The 19,466-nt window shown below is 46.4% G+C and overlaps 2 protein-coding genes across 2 annotated transcripts; both read left to right on the top strand.

Annotated features, from left to right (window-relative positions):
* The first annotated feature begins 2,184 nt into the window (after positions 1 to 2,184).
* On the top strand, positions 2,185 to 4,395 carry LOC134140697 (disintegrin and metalloproteinase domain-containing protein 20-like). Its single transcript, XM_062576249.1, has one exon. The coding sequence runs from the start codon at positions 2,185 to 2,187 to the stop codon at positions 4,393 to 4,395; it is 2,211 nt and encodes a 736-aa protein (XP_062432233.1).
* Positions 4,396 to 8,453: 4,058 nt separating this feature from the next.
* Positions 8,454 to 19,167, top strand: SYNJ2BP (synaptojanin 2 binding protein). The gene is made up of 4 exons (XM_062577418.1): positions 8,454 to 8,578; positions 14,928 to 15,064; positions 16,556 to 16,651; positions 17,675 to 19,167. Exons 1-4 carry the CDS (start codon positions 8,509 to 8,511, stop codon positions 17,813 to 17,815), a joined length of 444 nt encoding a protein of 147 aa, XP_062433402.1. The 5' UTR covers positions 8,454 to 8,508; the 3' UTR covers positions 17,816 to 19,167.
* Positions 19,168 to 19,466: the final 299 nt, after the last annotated feature.

Here is a 19,466-nt window from a genome sequence, read left to right as displayed (position 1 = left end):
CAGCACTGCTATGTACTGTTATGTTGACACATCTTTTTTTAAAAAAAAAAAAAAAAACTATATTATTTCTCCTAGTTGTAGCTATATGGTTAAGCATAAATTGAGCAGGGAGGGGGGGAACATAGCATGCAACTTCTGGGAGTAGGCCATAAGATGTTTTGAGCAAGTTGACTGATTTAGTAGGGGCTTTTCTATAGCCAAAGTCAGGAATGGACATAGAGCAGAAGCATGAATTTAAAAATAGCGCTACAGACACTGCACACAAAGATAACGTAATTGGATTTTTCTATTATAGCTATTGTGTCCTGAGTTAAATTTATTTCAAAAGACAATCTGGCACAGTTCAAGGCTCTGGAATACAAAAGGGATACATGAATAATTTTCCACTGCTACTTTTCAAAAACTTTCAAGATGAGAGAATTTATCTAAAGCTTTAAAATTAGTAAGAAAAAGAGTAAATCTAAGCCCAATACAGCCTATGAATTTGCTCACTCTTAGCCAAAGCAATAATGATCAACTTCAAAAATACACAGCTTTAGGTACGTGTGTATATGTTGGAGGCCTGTGGTCATTGTGCAGCACTTACTGTTCCTGATCTAAAGCAACTGTTTTTCATTTAGCTGTGTAAAGGTTACAACAGGGATAGGTTTGTTAGTGTGGTATTCTGTTAGCCTGTGTTGTGATAAGCATCTTCAATAACAGAATAAACTTTGTCAAACAAAAAAAACCCCACTAGATATTTGTAGAACCTTCCAGGAAATAATGTGTTTGGGTTTTAGTGGGGAGTTATTTGAGGAACATTACTTGAGACCATAACCTAGTAACAGGAGCAGGCATCCCCTATTGTCTTAAGTCTAAACTACTGTGTTGTGAGGTGGGCTCTACCCACACTGGCCGCCCTTACCACGAACGAGCGACGTGCCAATGCGCGGGCTCTGAAGCCCTCTCTGCCAGGAGTAGCTAACCTCCGCGGCAGCGGGTTACGCCTGCTCTCTGGCTGGCTGAAGGAACCTGCCTGCTTAGGGGTCTTGGGGAAGGAAGCAGCAAAAGGAAGTCCTGAGCCTCCAGCTCTGCTCTCATTGCTCAGCCTCCTGAGCCTGTCTGAAATGCACGTGGTTGCTTGTGCCTGCGTGATGCTTGCTGCTCAGAAGCTGATGCCCAAGGACAGGCAGAAGAGGACCTCTGTGATGGAGGGGGGGGGGAACCTCCTGCAACTGAGAAAGGTAAGGGCTGTGGCGAGTTAGATTGTAGCCAAGAAATGTTTGGCTGCTGAAAAGAAAATTGTGAAGAGTTCCCAAGAGAGAACAGCTGCGGCTATGCCGAATGCTGGCACAGCATGCCAAAAAGCCAGTGTGCATAGGTGTATTGTACAGGACACGCTGTCTTACCACAGTCTAGATCATTTTCTTGCAGATATATCTTAATGGAGCCATTTCCTAAAATAAAGACGGCAGCCAAGCAAGAGGTGCACCTGAAACCTCCTGCTCTGTGAGTGCAAATGTTTAGAAAGACCATGAGGTAGGAACGCTGCTGTTGCACTGGTGATGTCTGTACTTGGGGTACATTAATAAAGACACGTAGCAACTGTGGCATAAACAGACTTTATGGTTTTATACTTGCTATATTAATTTGCATCTGCACTATTATATGTAATGTGAGCAAATTCATCCCTTCTTCGACTCTATTTTTTTTCTCACATCCAGCATTTCTATATTTTTTCAGTCTGGACCCTAAGCTTTTTTCTAATACTCTTTTGGGCTGAAATTCTCTGTTCCTAATCTCCAGTCACAAACGATCTTTTAAGAAAGAAAAAAGTGACAAAAACAAAAGCCATCCCTTGAGCTATTAACACGGACTCTTCCCCCTGTGGTCTAACCAAGTGATCTGTTTGCTTGGCCCGAGTATCAATGACTGAAAGTGTGAAACGTAGGGAGGGACCCCGCTGGCTGAGCGCTCTGACGCTCAGCGGGAGGAATACCCCTTAATTTCCAAATGAAAGCCGCCAAAAGCTGCCTGCGTGCACGCTTGCGTCGGGCAAATCCTGTCCTCCCCACGAGAGCCTGCCGGCTGGCGGCGCGGGGCGATGCGCCGCGCGGGGGCCCCTTCGGCAGGGCGGTTCCGGGCCCGTTCCGGGCTGCGGGCTCACAAAGCGGGGTGCGGCGGGGTGCCCGGCAGCGCGCCGCCATGGGGGTGCTCCCGCTGCTCCTGGTGCTGCTGGGCCTGGCGGGCAGCCCCGCCGCCCAGGAGGACGTGCCCGGGTCGCTGCGCGTCGCCGCCACGGAGGTGACGGTGCCGCGGCGCCTGAGCCCCCGGGCCGGCCAGGACCCCCTGGCCCTCTCCTACCGGCTGGAGATGGAGGGGCGGCCGCGGGTCCTGCACCTGCGGCCCCGGCGGGGGCTGGTCTCCCAGGCCTTCACTTTGGTCAGCTACGAGGAGGATGGGTCCCGCTGGGATGACCAGCCCTTCGTGCCGGAGGACTGCCTCTATCAGGGCAAGGTGCAAGGCAGCCCTGGCTCCCTGGTGGCCCTCAGCACCTGCTGGGGGGGCCTCCGCGGCGTCCTGTGGGTGGAGGACAGCACCTATGAGATCGAGCCTGTCCCTGATGATCCAGCCTTTCGACACGTCCTCTACCGCATGGAAGAAGCCGACGATCCTGAGGGCCTCGCCTGCGGACTGACTCAGCAGGAGCTGCAGCACCAAAAGACCTTGTTGCCCCGGCTCCAGATTGCCCGAGTGGCGGAGGAGGAGGACACGCTGCAGGGTTGGTGGACGCACATCAGGTATGTGAAGCTTGTGGTGATCGTGGACCAAGTGCGGTTTGCGAAGACAGGTAGCAATGAATCTGAAGTCTTCAGGGACGTCATGAACGTCATCAATATTGGGGACTCTCTGTATGATCAGCTTTCTGTTCAGCTCTATGTTCTGGGGCTGGAGATCTGGACCAAAAGTAATCTTATAAATATTACTAACTCTGTGGGCAAGACACTTGCAGAATTTAACAAATGGAGAAAAGCAAACCTGTCTCCACGGCTGCGCCATGACACTGCTCACTTATTTGCATTTCAGAACTTTGGAAGGAGTTTGGGACTGGCATACGTGTCGTCCGTATGTGATGACCAGTGGTCATCAGCGGTTGAGTCCTTCACTAACAGGAAATTGTCTGCATTTGTTATCACATTTACCCATGAGCTGGGCCATGTTCTTGGGATGCAACATGATGAACCAGGTTGTAAATGTAGACGGAAGAAATGCATTATGTTTGAAACTGAGGCCCACACTGATTCATTCAGTGAATGCAGCTACAGATACTACTTTGACTTGCTTGGGAGTGGTGCAGGCTGTTTGCGTCAACCGCCAGCACCTGGCAGTTTCTACACCATGAAGCATAAATACTGTGGGAATGAGGTAGTAGAAAATGGAGAGCAATGCGACTGTGGCTCGGAATCAAACTGCAGAAGGGACTTTTGTTGCCACCCTAACTGTACGTTAACTCAAGGCTCAGTTTGTGCATCTGGAGAATGCTGCAAGGACTGTCAGATCCTTCCAGCAGGAACAGTCTGCAGAACGAGTACTGGCGACTGTGACCTGCCGGAGTATTGCAATGGGACTTCCCCCTGGTGCCAGCCGGATGTGTACTTGCAAGATGGAGCCCGATGCAAGGATGGTGCCTATTGCTATCGAGGGAAATGTTCTTCCCACAGTAAACAATGCAAGCATCTCTTTGGCAAAAGAGCCAGGGCTGCTGCTTCGAGTTGCTTCAGAGCACTAAATACTCAAGGTGACCGTTTTGGAAATTGTGGTATTGAAAAAAATATTCGATTTATAAAATGCAAAACTGAGGATATCTTATGTGGTAGGATCCAGTGTGAAAACATACACAGATTGCCATATTTGCGCAACCACATAACCATAATCCAAACCCCTGTTGGAGATAAGAAGTGTTGGGGTATTGACTATCATGTAGGGATGCCTACAGCCGACGTGGGGGCTGTGAATGATGGCACGCCATGTGGTAGTGATATGCTTTGTATCAACAGGACGTGTACCAACGTGTCACTGCTGAACTACGACTGTAATGTGACAAAGTGCCACAACAGAGGAGTGTGCAATAATCGTAAGAACTGCCACTGCGAGTACGGCTGGGCTCCTCCATATTGCGAACTGGAAGGACTTGGAGGTAGCATTGACAGCGGACCCCCTCCAGCCACGGAGATTTTTCGTAGAGCTAAAATAGGAATAATAGTACTTGGCCTTGTTGTTCTCTGCATCCTCGGAGCTACTCTTATCATATGTTATAAACGGGAAATAGCAAGATGGTTTAGGAGGATAACAGCTCGATTCCGCATCAAAAAACCAGCAGTTGCTCCAAATGCCGGAAATCCCAGCACTTCTTAAAAGAGAACAGCAGCTAGTGAGCCCAAACCCGTCGCAGAGCACTTACTAAAGGGCCAGCAAGCAGTTGCTTTGGATGCTCAAGAATCACCAGTCGCCCTGGAGCAAGGCCAGCTGCTAATTCTTCAGAATGATTCAACACATTCTGAACAGTTGTAATCTCAGGAAACATCATCAAATATAGAGTAAATGTAATCTTTATTTTAAGATAATAAATGCAGGCAGTAAGGTATGCTGCTCTTCTTTTCTTTTCACCTTGAGCTCTTAAACTGAGGTAGCTGGGCAAACCGCAGGTGTGGCTTTATGCTCCATGTATCTCAACAGTTTACAAATGCAGACTTTTTAAAACAGGTATGAAGAAATTGAGTATTTTGATCCAGTTCATCCAAGTGTCCCTCCATTTCACAGTGAGAGTTGCTTGTGAGCATCTTGCTTCTGTCATTCAATAATAACCAAAAAGGGAACAAAGTTGCTCTTGCAGTCTTTATTTAATTCACACCAGTGATACAGAGCCAGGCAAAAAATGGCTATTCCAGTGAGAGGCAGGTATCTACGGCATAAACGCTTCCAACAGTTTCCCCGGAGTAGTGTTTCAGGGGGAGGTAGATTTTAGGAAAAGGTTGTTCGTTTTCTGAGATAGTAGAGAAGTACTGTCCAAAGCATGCTGGTAGAGGTTGTGTTTCTGAACTGTAAGAAATGCATCAAAAATTTAGTGACATCAGATCTCACATTTGAACAAATTGTCTGTCTTTTGTGGAAACTTTTCAATACTTTCGGAGTTGGGTTCTTCTAAAAGTGCTATATATTTTACTGGCACTACAAGAAGCTGTCTGCGAAGTTGCATAAGTTAACTGGAAGTAGAAACATAACTGCTGGGACCTAAAATATGTGCAGCTATGCTGCAAATCTCCCATACCCATAATTCTTTCTGTATTTGATAGATGTTTTATCAAACCATCTCAGGGTTTCTCTTGCTCTATTATGCAATTTTTTGCATAGTAAGAGATAAAATTTGTCTAAAAGTGTGAAGGATCTAGACATAACAATCAATAAGTATTATTTTTGTTATTATAGCAGTGTCAAATTCCCTTGACCGGATCAACATAAGGAGGAATCTGTAGTCTACACTTAAGCAAAAACTTTATTTTTAAGGACTGAGATCTTTGGATTCAGAATGCATTTGTCTGTCATGAAAAAAAATTGTTCTTATTTGGAAAGCAAATACAGTATTTTTAGCAGGCATTCTGTAAAGGCAGCATAAGTACCACATTTGCAACATTTGGGAAGAGAGATGTTGGTGGCTCTAGAAATTGTGATGATAAACTCTTGCAGCCTCCTAAGTGTGACATTTGTGGGTTTTTTCCTATATGTTTTTATAAAATGATTGTGTTCTGCATCCAAAAAGGGCTGCCTACATTACGAGTGAATGTGAAATGTAAAGGACATGATTTACAGCTTGTCATGGCTTTTGCCTAAAGCAAGCGGGTCCTTAAACAGTTGTCTATTTTTGTCTGGTGAACAGAGGTAACTTATTGTTTGTTGAGTGTGCCACACTGACCTTGATACAGCATGGATGGATTTGGTTAGATGAAGAAAATTTAATCCTGCGTTTATGTCAAAAGACAAGATAAAAACTCTTAGGCTGACAGCTCAAATTTGTGTCTTACAACCAGAGACCCTTTTCTGGGAGTAGGGGAATGGAAATCTTCCCCCCCCCCCCCCCCCCCGAGAAGTAACTATCTTAATTCAGGTGCAACAAGCAAGGGATACATGGTAGACAAGGGGATGTAGATTAGGTGAAGGTGTAAATAAAAGTAACACATGCACTTCACCCACCACTTTTTAACTAGCTATGGACAAACTTCTTAAGTACTGTCAGATTTCTTTTTCTTTCTTTTTTTTTTTTTTTCTTTTTAAACACGTAAACATCAGTGGCAGAAGTCCCAGTGTGCCACCTTGACACCATGCTGTTGGCTAGTAGTGTGAGTACTGAGTGTATGAGTATTGCAGAGTATAGAGCTATGCCGAAGTCTAAGAAATACCTGTGCAGACAGATCGCTCTTGTCTACAGATGCAATACCACTGGAGAGACAGAGGTGTAACAAAAGTAGAATTTAGGCTAGAAAGCTTATTTGCAAATACAGTTTTCAAAGAGACAAAGCAATAAAGTGGTGTTCTTTGTTTCTATTTTCTCTGTTTAAAACTTGATCTAGAAGACATTATTGTTAAACAGGAGATTTTCTGCAAGCTTTGGACAGCATTCTTACTGTACACCCTTCCTCTACTTCTGTTTAGTCTGTATCAGCTAAGTCAAACCTAAGTCCAACAGACCCAGTCTATGTTTTATAAAATGTGCAGGCTCACTCGCTAAGATTTTGTCCTTGAAAAAGCTGTTGCTTCCAATTTCAACATAGCAATGAATAACTTGATATATCTGGTGGTTTATTAGAGATGTCCTAGTGCACTACTGTAATATGGGCATGCAAGTGTAAGTTCATTGGCGGTTTTCACCTTTTTTTCCTTCTTCTGGCTTTAAATGCCTTTTAAAATGTTTTAAATGCATGTGAGAACCCAGGATCATAACTTCTTTCTTTAAATAGGTGTGCTATTTTTTTCTGAACTGGCAAGTGTTAGAACCAAGGAAAGCTGCTGAGTGCTGGACATTTTTAAAAATCTGGTCCTTTGTTTAGATATTTACTTAGAGACTTGAAGGCCTAAATTCAGCCTGAAGTAAACCATTACTCATATCAATTCTCAAAAAAGGCACAGATATGGTAATTTTATCTGGAAGGATCCTCTTGCTTCAGCAGTCCCCTCTGGTTAATTCCAAAAATGATATGCCAGTTGGTATCTTGACCAGACGTCATATCCCTTGGCCCTTGCCCAGAGTTACCACACTGAGATCCAACGCAAGCTTCACGAGGGTCATCCCTCTTCCCTACGCACTGCTCAGCGTGAGTCTTGAGCTTTCAGCTTGAGCAGTCTGATCCCTCCTCCTAGAACCAGGCAATGCTGCAGCTGTAGAAGAGGCAGCCTGGAAGTGCTGCTGCCTCATTTCCCAGAAGGGGAGGTCAGTCTCTACTAGTCTATATAGTGTATGCAGAGGTCAGTCTACGATCTGAAGCAATGCTGGGAGAAATCGTTTGATGGTTGATGATGAAATCGTTCAAAATCTCTTCCTGACTAAAGACTTTTATAGAACCTTTTACTAATGCAGTCATCTCCGATCAGCAGATCGGAGCACTGTTTTATTTTACAGTGCTCTTCACCACTATCAAAACCCAAATATTTCTGAAGACGATGAGGACTGCAATATGGGTGTCCAGTGGGTAGGTACTCCAGGACCACATCGCTGGGCAAACTGGACTGAAACAGGTGAAAAAACTTGTGCTTAATGGTTTGAGAAGTCCTCCTGAGACGCAGAAGTCACAGTTCTGCTTGTCATTGCAGGTATAGTGGGAACCCAGATGTCAGTCTCTGCCTGCCTGGGCAGGTGTTTTCACCGTTTTTATAGCCTTAAGCATTAGAGGTGCAGCATTAAGGCAAGTGGCACCATCTTTCGGTAACCCGGAGCACCCGCCGGGGCCTCTCGCTGCTGAGCTCGGGAATCTCGGAGCGCGCACAACCTTGGACTGAACCGATCGAAAAGACTGATATTCCTTGCTGCAATACACGGAACGAATGCGGTGTAATAGACATTATACCGCGCTGTGTTTAAAAAAAAAGAGAGAAAAAGAAAAGAAAAACCTATTTGCAGAAAAAGCAAACAGCTCTTAGGGGATTAAATGCCACCGGGGCCTACTCGCTGTTTCCTGCCTTTATTTGCCCCTGTCGCCTCTCTTGCAATTTTAACTAAATCGCGAGAGAGAAAAATTTCCCGTTTATTTGTCTATTCAGTTATTTTTTCGGTTACTTTATGCCGCGGCCGCTCGGCCCGAGGACTCCCCGCGGCCCCAGCAGCGCCGGGCGGCGCCAGGAGGCGGCAGCAGCCGGCGGCGGCGCGGCGCGAACTACAACTCCCAGCGCCCCGCGGCGCGGCGGCGGCGGCGGCGGGGGGAGCGGGGCCGGGCCGGGCCGAGCGGGGCCGGGCCGAGCCGAGCGGGGCCGCGCTGCAGCATGAACGGCAGCGTGGCGGGCGGCGGCGGCCTGGCGGAGGAGGTGATCAGCCTCACGCGGGGGCCCTCAGGTACGGCGGGGGCGGCGCGGCGGCGCCAGGCCGCCTCCGCCCGCTGCTCGGGCCCCGCGCCCCGTCCCGTCCCGTCCCGTCCCGTCCCGTCCCCGTCCCCGGGCCCGGGCGCTTCCCGGCGGCGGCCCGGCCCGGCCCGGCGCGGCGCGGCGCGGTGCCTGGAGCTCCCGCCGCCCCCGGGGGAGCGGCCGGTGCTGGGCTGTGCGGGGCACCCGGATTAGGGAAAACCTCTTAAAAACGTAGCCGAGGTGACTGCACGCGCGTCTCTGCTGCATCGTTGGAGAGGGCTTCGTGGTGTTTTGGGGGGGAGGTCTGGGGCACGTCCGACCGGGGTTTGTTCTGGTGTTTTTACAGAACGTCATTAAAATCGCGCTGTCAGAAGTGCTGCGCGTTGTCGTCAAACGTGCAAGCCTGGGCCAAAATGCCGGCTCCGCCGCGCCGCGGGTCCGGAGCCGGGGCTGAGCCTCGGCGCGGGAGGCCTCCGCCCCGAGCGGGGAGCCGCCAGCCCGGCCGCCTGCGCGGGCGCCCCGTCTCCGGGCGGCCTCCGGCCTCTCGGCGGCCCGCGGGGCTCCGTCCTGGCCCTGGCGGCGGCCGCCGCCGCAACGCCAAGGCCAAGGCCAAGGCCGCCTCGCCGCCTCGCCTGGCCTCGCGGAGCCGCGCGGGCGCCTCGGGCCGCCGTCGCGAGCCGGAGCTGGGGCGAACGCCTTGGCCCGCGGGAGCCGCGCGCGGCGCGAAGCCCGTCGCGACTGGGAGCGTTTCGTTTCCCTGCGCTTGGGAGCGCTTTGGCCTGGAGTTTTGAGGGGGGACGAAGGTGTCGGAGGTCGTTGCTGGGGCAACTGGAAGTCAAGTCTGGTTCCCCTGAGCAGCGTTCATCCCGTTTTTAAGATGGGCCGTGTATTTTCTAGCACCAGCTTTCTAGCTATGTGGTAATCAGTTGGGCTGAAGGCCCCCGTGGCTCCGTGTGGTCTTGAAGCATTTTTCACATGAATTACTTGGTAATAATTTATGTTGAAGGAACAGGACGCCACTCTCTGTAAAGCACAGTGCAATGCCATAATTCCCTCATCCAAATTTTGGCCATGTTTGTGACTGTCTAGAACGTTTAGGATCAAACATCCCTAGCAGAAGTTTGCTGAACGGGGCGATACGCTTACAGTCACAAAACAGTTTTGCGTGTGTCTCTTTTTAAAATTTCCTTCTGTAAAGTAGGCTGAAACCCCCTATTTTATGGAAAACTAAAGGACTGTAGTTTGAATTTCAGGTTTGTATTATTATATAGCCCTTTTTCTAACCCTGCAAATCATGATCCTTTAACTGTATTTATAACGGAGTTGGTTTCAGGTCTGTTGTGCCAGGGCAGAGGTGGAAGGCTACCCCAAAGCCCGCTTTTAGAGACTGTCATTGCACTTCTGGTCACTTGTAGATGAGGACTTTAATGCCAGGTGCTTCTCTTCTCCCCCTTGCTGTGTTTATTTGTAGTTCTGCCATGTCCTTTGCTATGATTACGTGAGCTGGGAGGAAGAGAATAGCAGAAGAGTTGGGGGAGCGGCAGGGAAGGTATTTTTAGCCAGACTGGAAATTTGTTTAAGTGCTGGGGGAAAGACGCAGTGAAAAAGCCCTGCAGCAAATGCTGTGAATACTTAATTTGGCCTAGCGTGAGCTACTGCCTCTTTTTGTCAAATATCTGTTCCTGCCTCATATTGCCTCTGCTGATGGAAACAGTGACTTTTGATTTCTTTTCTCTCTCACTAGTGAAAACTTGCAAAATATGTATGTATGCATATTGTTGTTAGATGTATGAATTGAGAGAGAATCGGTCTGCCCTGAAACAGGGATTCCTTTTTCCTAGCTCTTTCTTAAAGAGCCAGATGTTGCTTAACCCTCAAATTTTCTGTAGTATTGATCCTTCTGTCCCCAGGTTGTTGGCCTCGTGGCAAATCGTTTTAGGTTTGTGGAACCTTCTTTCTTCTGTTTTTTAGTTTTTAATTCTTAACAAAGTGTCTATTAACATGTACAGATGTCCCTCTTTAGAACAGATTTAGTCCAGCTAAAATGTCAGTGTTTCTTCAGCCTGTCACCCCTTCCATCTTTTTCCTGATTTGTCTGGAGCTGCCAAGGAGTGGGGGGCTGGGGGAGGAAGGACAGATGTGGCAAGATTGCTGTTAATATTTCTTTGCTTCCCAGCCAGTATATGCACACTTAAAACACCATATCTCATCCTGTATATCCTTTGGTATCCTGTGACCAATTTAAGAAGCTACTTTCCAGCAGGTGCAAGGTGGTTTTACTCTTTCATTTACAACTTGTCTTCCCTGAGTTTTTAGTCCCAACCCAGAGAGGAGAGGCAGAGAGAGAAAATAAATAAATCAGCCTCGCCAAATGTGGGGAGAATTTGCCTTCAGCTGTACCTGGCAATAGGTTTTGGATGCCTAGTGTATATCAGAAAAAAGTTTTCTCCATTTACTTTCTTTGTTTCTTTGACATATTTCTTTTTCCTTGACTTTTCCCTTTTTTTATTTTGCCACAAGCTTCTTGTTAGTGAATCATTCCTATCCCTTATCATGTGTTATTATTTACACAGAAGTTTGGCTACATGCGCTATAGGGAATGTGGTCTTGTAACATGTATTTTTCCAGACTTTTGCATTCAATTTGTTCTTCTAGATTTTGAAGAAGCAAGGAGTCTTAATCATAGAATCAGTAAGGTTGGAAGGGACCTCTGGAGATCATCTAGTCCAATCCCCCGGCTCAACAGGACCACCTAGAGCATGTTAGACAGGGTTGCATCCAGGCGGGCCTTGAAGATCTCCAGAGAAGGAGACTCCACAACCTTTCTGGGCAACCTGGTTCAGTGCTCTGTCACTCTCACGGTGAAGAAATTGCTCCTCACGTTCAGGCAGAACTTCCTGTGGTTCAGTTTGTGCCCATTGCCTCTAGTCCTGTCACATGGGGCAACTGAAAAGAGTTTGTCCCCATTCCCTTGACACCCTCCCTTCAGGTACTTGTACACATTGATAAGATCCCCCCTCAGTCTTCTCTTCCCCAGGCTGAAGAGGCCCAGCTCTCGCAGCTGTTCCTCATAGGGCAGGTGCTCCAGCCCTCTGATCATAGCCCCACACTGGACTCTCTCCAGTAGCTCCATGGCTCTCTTGTACTGGGGAGCCCACAACTGGATGCTGTACTCGAGATGAGGCCTCAGCAGGGCTGAACAGAGTGGCAGGATCACCTCCCTCGACCTGCTGGCAACACTCTTCCTAATGCACCCCTGGAGATCATTGGCTTTCTTAGCCACAAGGGCACATTGCTGGCTCATGGTTAACTTGTCATCCACCAGCTCTCCCAGGCCCTTCTCTGCAGAGCTGCTCTCCAGCAGGTCAGCCTCCAGCTTGTCCTGGTGCCTAGGGTTATTTTTCCCTAGGTGCAGGACTCTGCACTTGCCCTTGTTAACCTCAGGAGGTTCCTCTCCACCCAACTCTCCAGGCCTCTCTGAATGGCAGCACAGCCCTCTGGTGTATCAGCCACTCCTCCCAGCTTGGTATCCTCAGCAAACTTGCTGAGGAGGCACTCTGTCCCCTCAGCCAGGTCACTGATGAAGAAGTTGAACAGGATGGGACCCAGTACTGAGCCCGGGGGGATGCCCCTAGCCACAGGCCTCCAACTAGACTCCACGCCACTGATGACGACCCTCTGAGCTCTGCCTTTCAGACAGTTCTTAATCCACTTCACTGTCCACTCGTTTAACCCACACTTCCTGAGCTTATCTAGGAGGATGTTTTGGGAGACAGTGTCAAAAGCCTTACTGAAGTCAAGGTACAAAATGTCCATTGCTCTGCCCTCATCTACCCAGCCAGTCATTCCATCATAGAAAGCTATCAGATTGGTTATGCATGATTTCCCCTTGGTGAATCCATGCTGGCTAATCCTGATCACCTTCTTTTCCTCCATATGTCTGGAGATGACATCCAGAATGAGCTGTTCCATCACCTCTCCAGGGATGGAGGTGAGGCTGACCAGCCTGTAGTTGCCTGGGTCCTCCTTCTTGCCCTTTTTGAAGACTGGAATGACATTGGTTTTCTTCCAGTCCTCAGGCACCTCTCCATGACTTTTCAAAGATGATGGAGAGCAGCCTGGCAACAACATCTGCCAGCTCCCTCAGTACCCATGGGTGCATCCCATCCGGGCCCATGGATTTGTGGATGTCTAGCCTGCCCAGAAGGTCTCTAATCCTATCCTTCTCAACCATAGGAAAGTCTTCCCTTCTCCAGACTTTCTCCCTCACATCCAGGTTCTGGGATTCTTGAGGGCTGCCCTTAGCAGTGAAGTCTGAAGCAAAGAAGGCATTCAGTAATTCTGCCTTCTCTGTATCCCTTGTCACCAGGGCCCCCGCCCCATTCAGTAGCGGGCCCACATTTTCCTTAGTCCTCCTCTTGCTGCTGATGTAGTTGAAGAAGCTCTTCCTGTTGTCCTTGACATCCCTTGCCAGACTCAATTCCAACTGGGCCTTAGCCTTCCTCGCCGCATCTCTGCATACTCTGACTGCATTCCTGTAATTCTCCCAAGTAGCCTGTCCCCTCTTCCACATTCTGTGTATTTTTGTCTTCTGTCTGAATTTGGCCAAGAGCTCCTTGCTCACACATGCAGGTCTCCTGCCCCTTTTTCTGCACTTCTTACTCATAGGGATGTACTGCTCTTGAGCTTGGAGGAAGTGATGTTTGAATACTAGCCAGCTTTCCTGGATCCCCCTTCCTTCTCAGGCCTTAACCCATGAGACTCCACCGATAAGGTCTCTGAAGAGCCCGAAGTCCGCTCTCCTGAAGTCCAGGGTTGCAATCCTGCTTGTTACCTTACTTCTTTCCTGCAGGATCCTGAACTCCACCATCTCGTGGTCACTGCAGCCAAGGCTACCCCCAACCTTCACATCTCTAACCAGTCCATCTCTGTTGGTAAGGACAAGGTCCAGCAGGACATCCTTCCTCGTAGGCTCCTCCACCATTTGTGACAAGAAGTTCTCATCAATGCATTGGAGGAGCCTCCTGGACTGTTTGTGCCTTGCTGTGTAGTCCCTCCAGCAGATGTCAGGGTGGTTGAAGTCCCCCATGAGAACCAGGGCCTGTGATCGTGAGGCTACCTCCAGCTGTCTATAGAAGGCCTCATCAACTTTCTCTTCCTGGTCAGGTGGCCTGTAGTAGACACCCACAATAGTGTCCCCCATGTTGGCCTGCCCTTTGATCTTCACCCAGAAGCTCTCAACTGCCTCTTCCTCCTCCCCATCTAGGCAAAGCTCGATGCATTCCAGTTGCTCTCTCACATAAAGAGCAACTCCACCACCTCGCCTTCCTGGCCTGTCTTTCCTAAAAAGCACATAGCCATCCATGGCAGCATTCCAGTCATGTGAGCTATCCCACCATGTCTCTGTGATTGCAATGAGATCATGGGCCTGCGATTGCACACAGATCTCCAGCTCCTCCTGCATGGTCCCCATGCTGCGTGCATTGGTGTACATGCATTTCAAAGAGGTACCTTTAACTGCTCTTAAATCCAGCAGCTGGTTTCGCTTAGAGGTCTGTAATCAAGGCTTACTTAAAAGAGCAATGCAAAGAAACACGAAGTAGACCTTAGTTCTGTTTAATATATGTGTATTTCTTCTTGTTTTGTCTCAAATCCAAGAACTTTGTATTTATTTCCTGACATGTTTTGGATTCCTGGAGCAGAACAAAGTAATTAAATTAAATTTGAGCTAATCTCCTTCTCAGAGGTGAAGAATGGCAGCTTCAGCTCCTTAGATGTGGAAATGGAGCGCTTGGAGCTGTAGGAGCCCTCACTGGTAGCACAGCTCCACCTGTCTGTTCGCTCATTTGCAGAAAGGGTCTGATGCCCCCTGCCTTTCCTAACTCTGTCCCAACTCATGAGGGTCTTGTGAGGCATGATTCCTGGTTGCTCAAAAGTAATGATTTACAGAAGTCTGCTGTGAAATGCAAAATGCTTTCTTTTCCTTTCACACAGTACTGAAGAGGGTTATTCCTGCCGAAGGCTGAATAAACTTTTCAGAAATGTTAGCTTGCCCTCAGTATTCCCCAACACCCCCTGGGCAACAGCTCATAGATACCTTACGGAATGGAGCTGTGGCCCCTAACGTGTCCAGGTCTCTCCTCTGCTTTGAAGAACAGTATGATGAGACAAACTTCTCTAGGCAGTGATGACTGGAAAGGATGATGCAGATTTGTGTGCTATGAGTTTGATATAGATGAGAAGACAGGAGAATGGGAGTGTACGGTGCAGCCCCTCACAACGGCAAGAGTGTCTTAAGCTTTGAGTTATTTCTCATCAGCTTTGTCTTTGGCTTACCTTAGGGCTGGGCTTCAACATTGTTGGTGGGACAGATCAGCAGTACATTTCCAATGACAGCAGCATCTATGTCAGCCGGATCAAAAAGGATGGGGCAGCTTACCTTGATGGCCGATTACAAGAAGGAGATAAAATTTTAGCGGTAAGCCCTTTGTTCTGTCGCTTTGCTGTATTCTTGAAGTGCTTTGATCATGATGAAGTGCTTTGAGTGACATGATGAGAGATGCGGGTTTGCCATCAGAGTGCATGAATGCAATTAGGTGATCCTCAGGAAACTAAGTGGAGGACCTGCCTTGAGGTTATGGGCAGAGCTTTGAGTACCAGGAAATTGAGGCCTCTACACAAGGGCCCATCTCATCTGCCATCTTGATTTGTTCTCAGAAGCATTACTTGGTGCTGCATTTGTATTTCGTCTGTGACTTGCCTCCCAGAGGCTTTAGGATTCATCAGACCTTTTCTTGCTCTCATTGGATTGTCATTTACAAACATGGAAATACAGGAATTGGTCTTCTACCTCTAAGTTTCTATTTATTTGCATGATAGTCAGTGACTATTGATCTTTGGTTCAGGAGGATCTGAACTTTTAGGCCATAAATTACTTAATTGCAAATGACGTAGTTTTCCTTGCAGAAAAATGTTTTAAGGTGACTGAGCTACAGTCCCCCAGTTTCTTTTCTGTTGGCTGTTAGCAAGCATACAAGACAATATACTTAAAAACATGATAGAGTGAAGAAGTAGCCTCTCTTTATCTGATACATGATCATTTTGTACTTCTTAATAGGCAAGTCTAAAATAAAATTGTGTTTTTAGCCTCTATAAATAAATAGTGTCTTGTGCTAGTTGAGCCTCTTACTGATCGAGAGAATGATACTAAATCTCTGATTACTCTGAATGATACTAGAACTGCAGAAAAACTTTGTATCTTTTCTTGACAATTTAATATTCATGTGTAATGTATTTGGGCAGTTTTAAATATCAAGAGAAGGGTGGAACAGGGTGTGATGTGAGGGGATACAATTAGGAGTAATAGTGATGAAAGAGAAAAATTAGCATGAGTATCAGGAGTTAGCAAGTGAAATCAAGGAGATATAGACCCTCTGCTGTGAGATATTATTTAAAATGAAAGAAAATCCTAACACATCTAAGTGGATGTCAAGTGTGCATGTAAGTCTTTTTGTATCTTAGAATCCTTTTAAATGTTTATTTACAACACTCAAACAGAAATAAGGTTTCAAAAGTAGACCAGTAGAAGGTAAAATGTGGAAAAGGTATTACTTTACTCTAACAATAATTTTGCTCTAGCTACTTTTATTTTCCTTTAGATGTCACAGTTATTTTTTCCAGTAAAGCAATAACATAAGAAGCTGCTATTGATACAACTGTCGTCTTAGGTTTTGCTCCTAGGTAGTGTTCTCAGCACCTCTGTTTCTTGGCTTGAAAGTTCTCATGTTATCTTTCAGCACAAATACATCTATAATATCAGTGGATGAATCTGTATCTTGCCGATTATAGTTTTGTGCACTAAATGCAGAACTTTGTAAGAGGAAGAATTTTGTCTCTTTCTTTCTATGTTACCTTGCATCATAAAAAATTTGCTTTTTACCCTGGTTCTCCTTTTTCTTTTTTTCACTAGGTCAATGGCAGAGACTTGAAAGATTTACGGCACAAGGATGCTGTGGAACTGTTCCGGAATGCAGGCTATGATGTGTCTCTGAAAATTCAGCGCAGGGTATGTTTTACCCATTTTTTAGGGTGTTCCTAGCTTAGTTTAGACTGGTTCCTGTGGCTGATGGATGTGTATTTTACAAGTCAGAAAAATACCCAGTTAAGGCCCTCAGTATAAATTCTACATATAAAGATTTTGTTTGAACTGTAACTCCCTCTAACTGACCATGAGTTGTATCCCTCTCTTGTGTTACTCAGTTGTAACAGTATCAGTGAAAAGGTGAGTTTGGAGGAGTCCCCAGGTCTTTGTTTTCCTGCTAAGAATATGATGTATTTTCTCACAGTTGTTCTTTCTCAGAGGCAAGGATTTGTCTGTGAAGGCAAAGTCTCAAGTTCTCCATTTTTTTCTGAGAGACAAAATTCCCTTGTTTCAGAGGTCATCACCTCATACTAGTGCTGAGAAGCATTTGCAGCCCAGCACAAAGGAAATGTGTGCTGCTGCAGTTTAAAAATACTGGCACCATTTGGATATAGAAGGAGAGAAATCCTTAATGCATTCTTGTTGTTTGGACGTGTCTGGCCAGCATTGAAGTTGATAAAGGACAGTGATCAACCTGAAGCATGTTGGTGTGGGGAGGTGGGATGGGGCCCCTCTTCTACTCTCTTAATGGAAGAGTAAATCTGGACCACTGCACAGAGCAAGTAAGAAAAATGGATGGGATTAGTGATGCCCTCTTGTTGGGAATGACACCAGAAAATAGTATGATGGGAAGTGCACCCAGGGATGTCTGGGTATGTGTATAGATTGCTTCTGCTTCATGAGACCTAACCTGCCCCAGGTGTTGAACTCTTTACCTTGTGACTAGTTCATGAAGTGGTAGAGAAAGGTGAGGATGACTTGTAGTGAAAGGGTACCCCGTAGTAAAGCGCAGCTCAGGAAAGCCATTCTAACCCTCCCATGTGTAGAGTGCACAGGTAGCTGAAGGAACCATCTTGCATGTCCTTACAGTACCACCTGGTCCTGACATGGGTTTGGGGGTTCTCCTGCAGTGGGCTCTCTCACACAAATACTTTTCTTCCCTTGTAGCTGCAGCCACAAAATGGCCCGGCGAGTCATCGAGGTGATGGAGAACCAGGTGGGCTTCCTCTAGCAGCCATTCTTGTGCCAGGCCTGGTGCTTGCTGTGGCAGCAGTGTGGATCATGCTGAGGTATCGACAGCGGATATGAAGAGTTCATGCTAGGATGTATTTTAAAGAAAGAGAGAATCAACGATCTTATCACAGACTGATGTCCAAAAGCATCATTGCCTATCATAAAGCTGCTGCTAATGTTCTTTATGTATTGATTTTCTTGTAGGGTAGATGGAAACAGAAAGGAAAAGGGGAAGAAAGATGACTGTGTTCACATGTAGGGTGGAATAGCTGTATTTTTGACTAGTGTAAGGGAGTCTTTGGCTATGTCCCTCTTTTCTGCATTGTGAACTTTCAAACATGCTCATGTGTTCCATGTTTTGAGAAGTTACTTCTGTTAAAGAGGCTGGGGGTGGGTTAGGGTGGTTTTAAAACAAAAATTTTTACTAGAGACTTTGCCTTGTTCCCACTGAATTCTTCTTGCAACCAATGATCCTTGTCTCTGAGCAATGAATAAAGAGGAGGAATGTGGAGGGTATTTTATTTTTCCGTTTAATTTTTTTTGGTTGTTGCTAAATAAATGCCTTAGGAAAAATTGTATAAAATCTGATCTGTGATTTCACAGGTAAAATTATCAGTGTAGCTGCTGATTTAAAGCTAATGTGCAGTCTTGATGAAGAATTCTGCTGTTTCTGTAAAGACAGAAGATAGCCTGCTGCTAGAAAGAATCAGAAGGGCTGCTTAATCTTGAGTTAGACTTGCAAGAAGAAGCTTTCCACAAGTGCTGAGAAAGAGACAGGCAGACAACAGAATCACAAGGGTAAGCAATGGCAAGAGATACCCGATGGTCATGCTGAGGGTGCAGAAAGGTCTTTAAAGTGGCAATGAAGCAATAGCACTTCCACCCATCAAGCTACTTGAAGTCGTTCAGGTTAAAGGTCTTTTTTGCATTGTTTTGGGGGTTGTTTTTTGCATGGGAATTTCTTCAGATAAAGGGGTTTTTTTTGTTTTTGTTTTTTGCATTCTGCCATCACAAAAATCTTAGAATGATGGAAGCCAGGGAGCCCAGAGCAGTCTGAGTTCATCTTGGCTATTGGTTATTTCCTAAGACTGATGTGGTGTTGAGGAGATAGACTGGCAGGTGTTAGCCAGAGTGAGGCTTAGTAAATAAAACGGAAGGAAGAAACCCTTACTCTGAAAAGAGTGTTGCTGAAATTACCTGCAGGACCTTATTTCCTCACTGTGATTTGTATGATTTTAAACACCTCGACTGACCTAAGCTCTGTGGGGAAAGACCTATTTCTCTTGTCTCCAAGAAAGAATGCTTTTTGTTTGTTTTGTAAAAGAAAACCAAAATGTATAGTTTGGTCTGTATGATGCCAAAAAAAATCACCTATGCAATGTATATGTATTCAAACAAAGAAATCTATCTGGTCTTTTGATGCTTTACTTGTCTCTTTTCCTCATTATTTTAGCAGGATTTTTCTGATGCTTTCAAAATCGTTATGTGCCAGCTGTATTTCTGGCCTCCAGAGGAGGTAGAAGTGGTATGATGTTAGACATGACATTCCTATGTCCTCACAAAAAGTTTCAGAGCGTTTACACCACATGAAGTCTTGTTTTGGCAATAAACTGCTCCACTGTAAGGGAGGGAGGGAGAGAAGGATATATATATATATATATATGTGTGTGTGTGTGTATATATGTATATATAACTGGAGGAATTTTGCCCTATATTCTTAGGGAGC

This window comes from Rhea pennata, chromosome 5 (genome assembly GCF_028389875.1).
Source record: "Rhea pennata isolate bPtePen1 chromosome 5, bPtePen1.pri, whole genome shotgun sequence".
NCBI classification, from domain to species: domain Eukaryota; kingdom Metazoa; phylum Chordata; class Aves; order Rheiformes; family Rheidae; genus Rhea; species Rhea pennata.
Note: the sequence above shows the minus strand (reverse complement) of the source record. Positions and strands in the feature narration are given on the sequence as shown.

What these genes read in the sequence shown, in the direction of transcription:
- LOC134140697 (XM_062576249.1), top strand. Translation starts at nt 2,185, where the DNA reads ATGGGGGTGCTCCCGCTGCTCCTGGTGCTGCTGGGCCTGGCGGGCAGC.
- SYNJ2BP (XM_062577418.1), top strand. Translation starts at nt 8,509, where the DNA reads ATGAACGGCAGCGTGGCGGGCGGCGGCGGCCTGGCGGAGGAGGTGATC. An exon ending in AAGGAGATAAAATTTTAGCG is followed by an intron (nt 15,065 to 16,555) that starts GTAAGCCCTTTG and finishes TTTTTTCACTAG; the next exon opens with GTCAATGGCAGAGACTTGAA. An exon ending in CTCTGAAAATTCAGCGCAGG is followed by an intron (nt 16,652 to 17,674) that starts GTATGTTTTACC and finishes CTTCCCTTGTAG; the next exon opens with CTGCAGCCACAAAATGGCCC.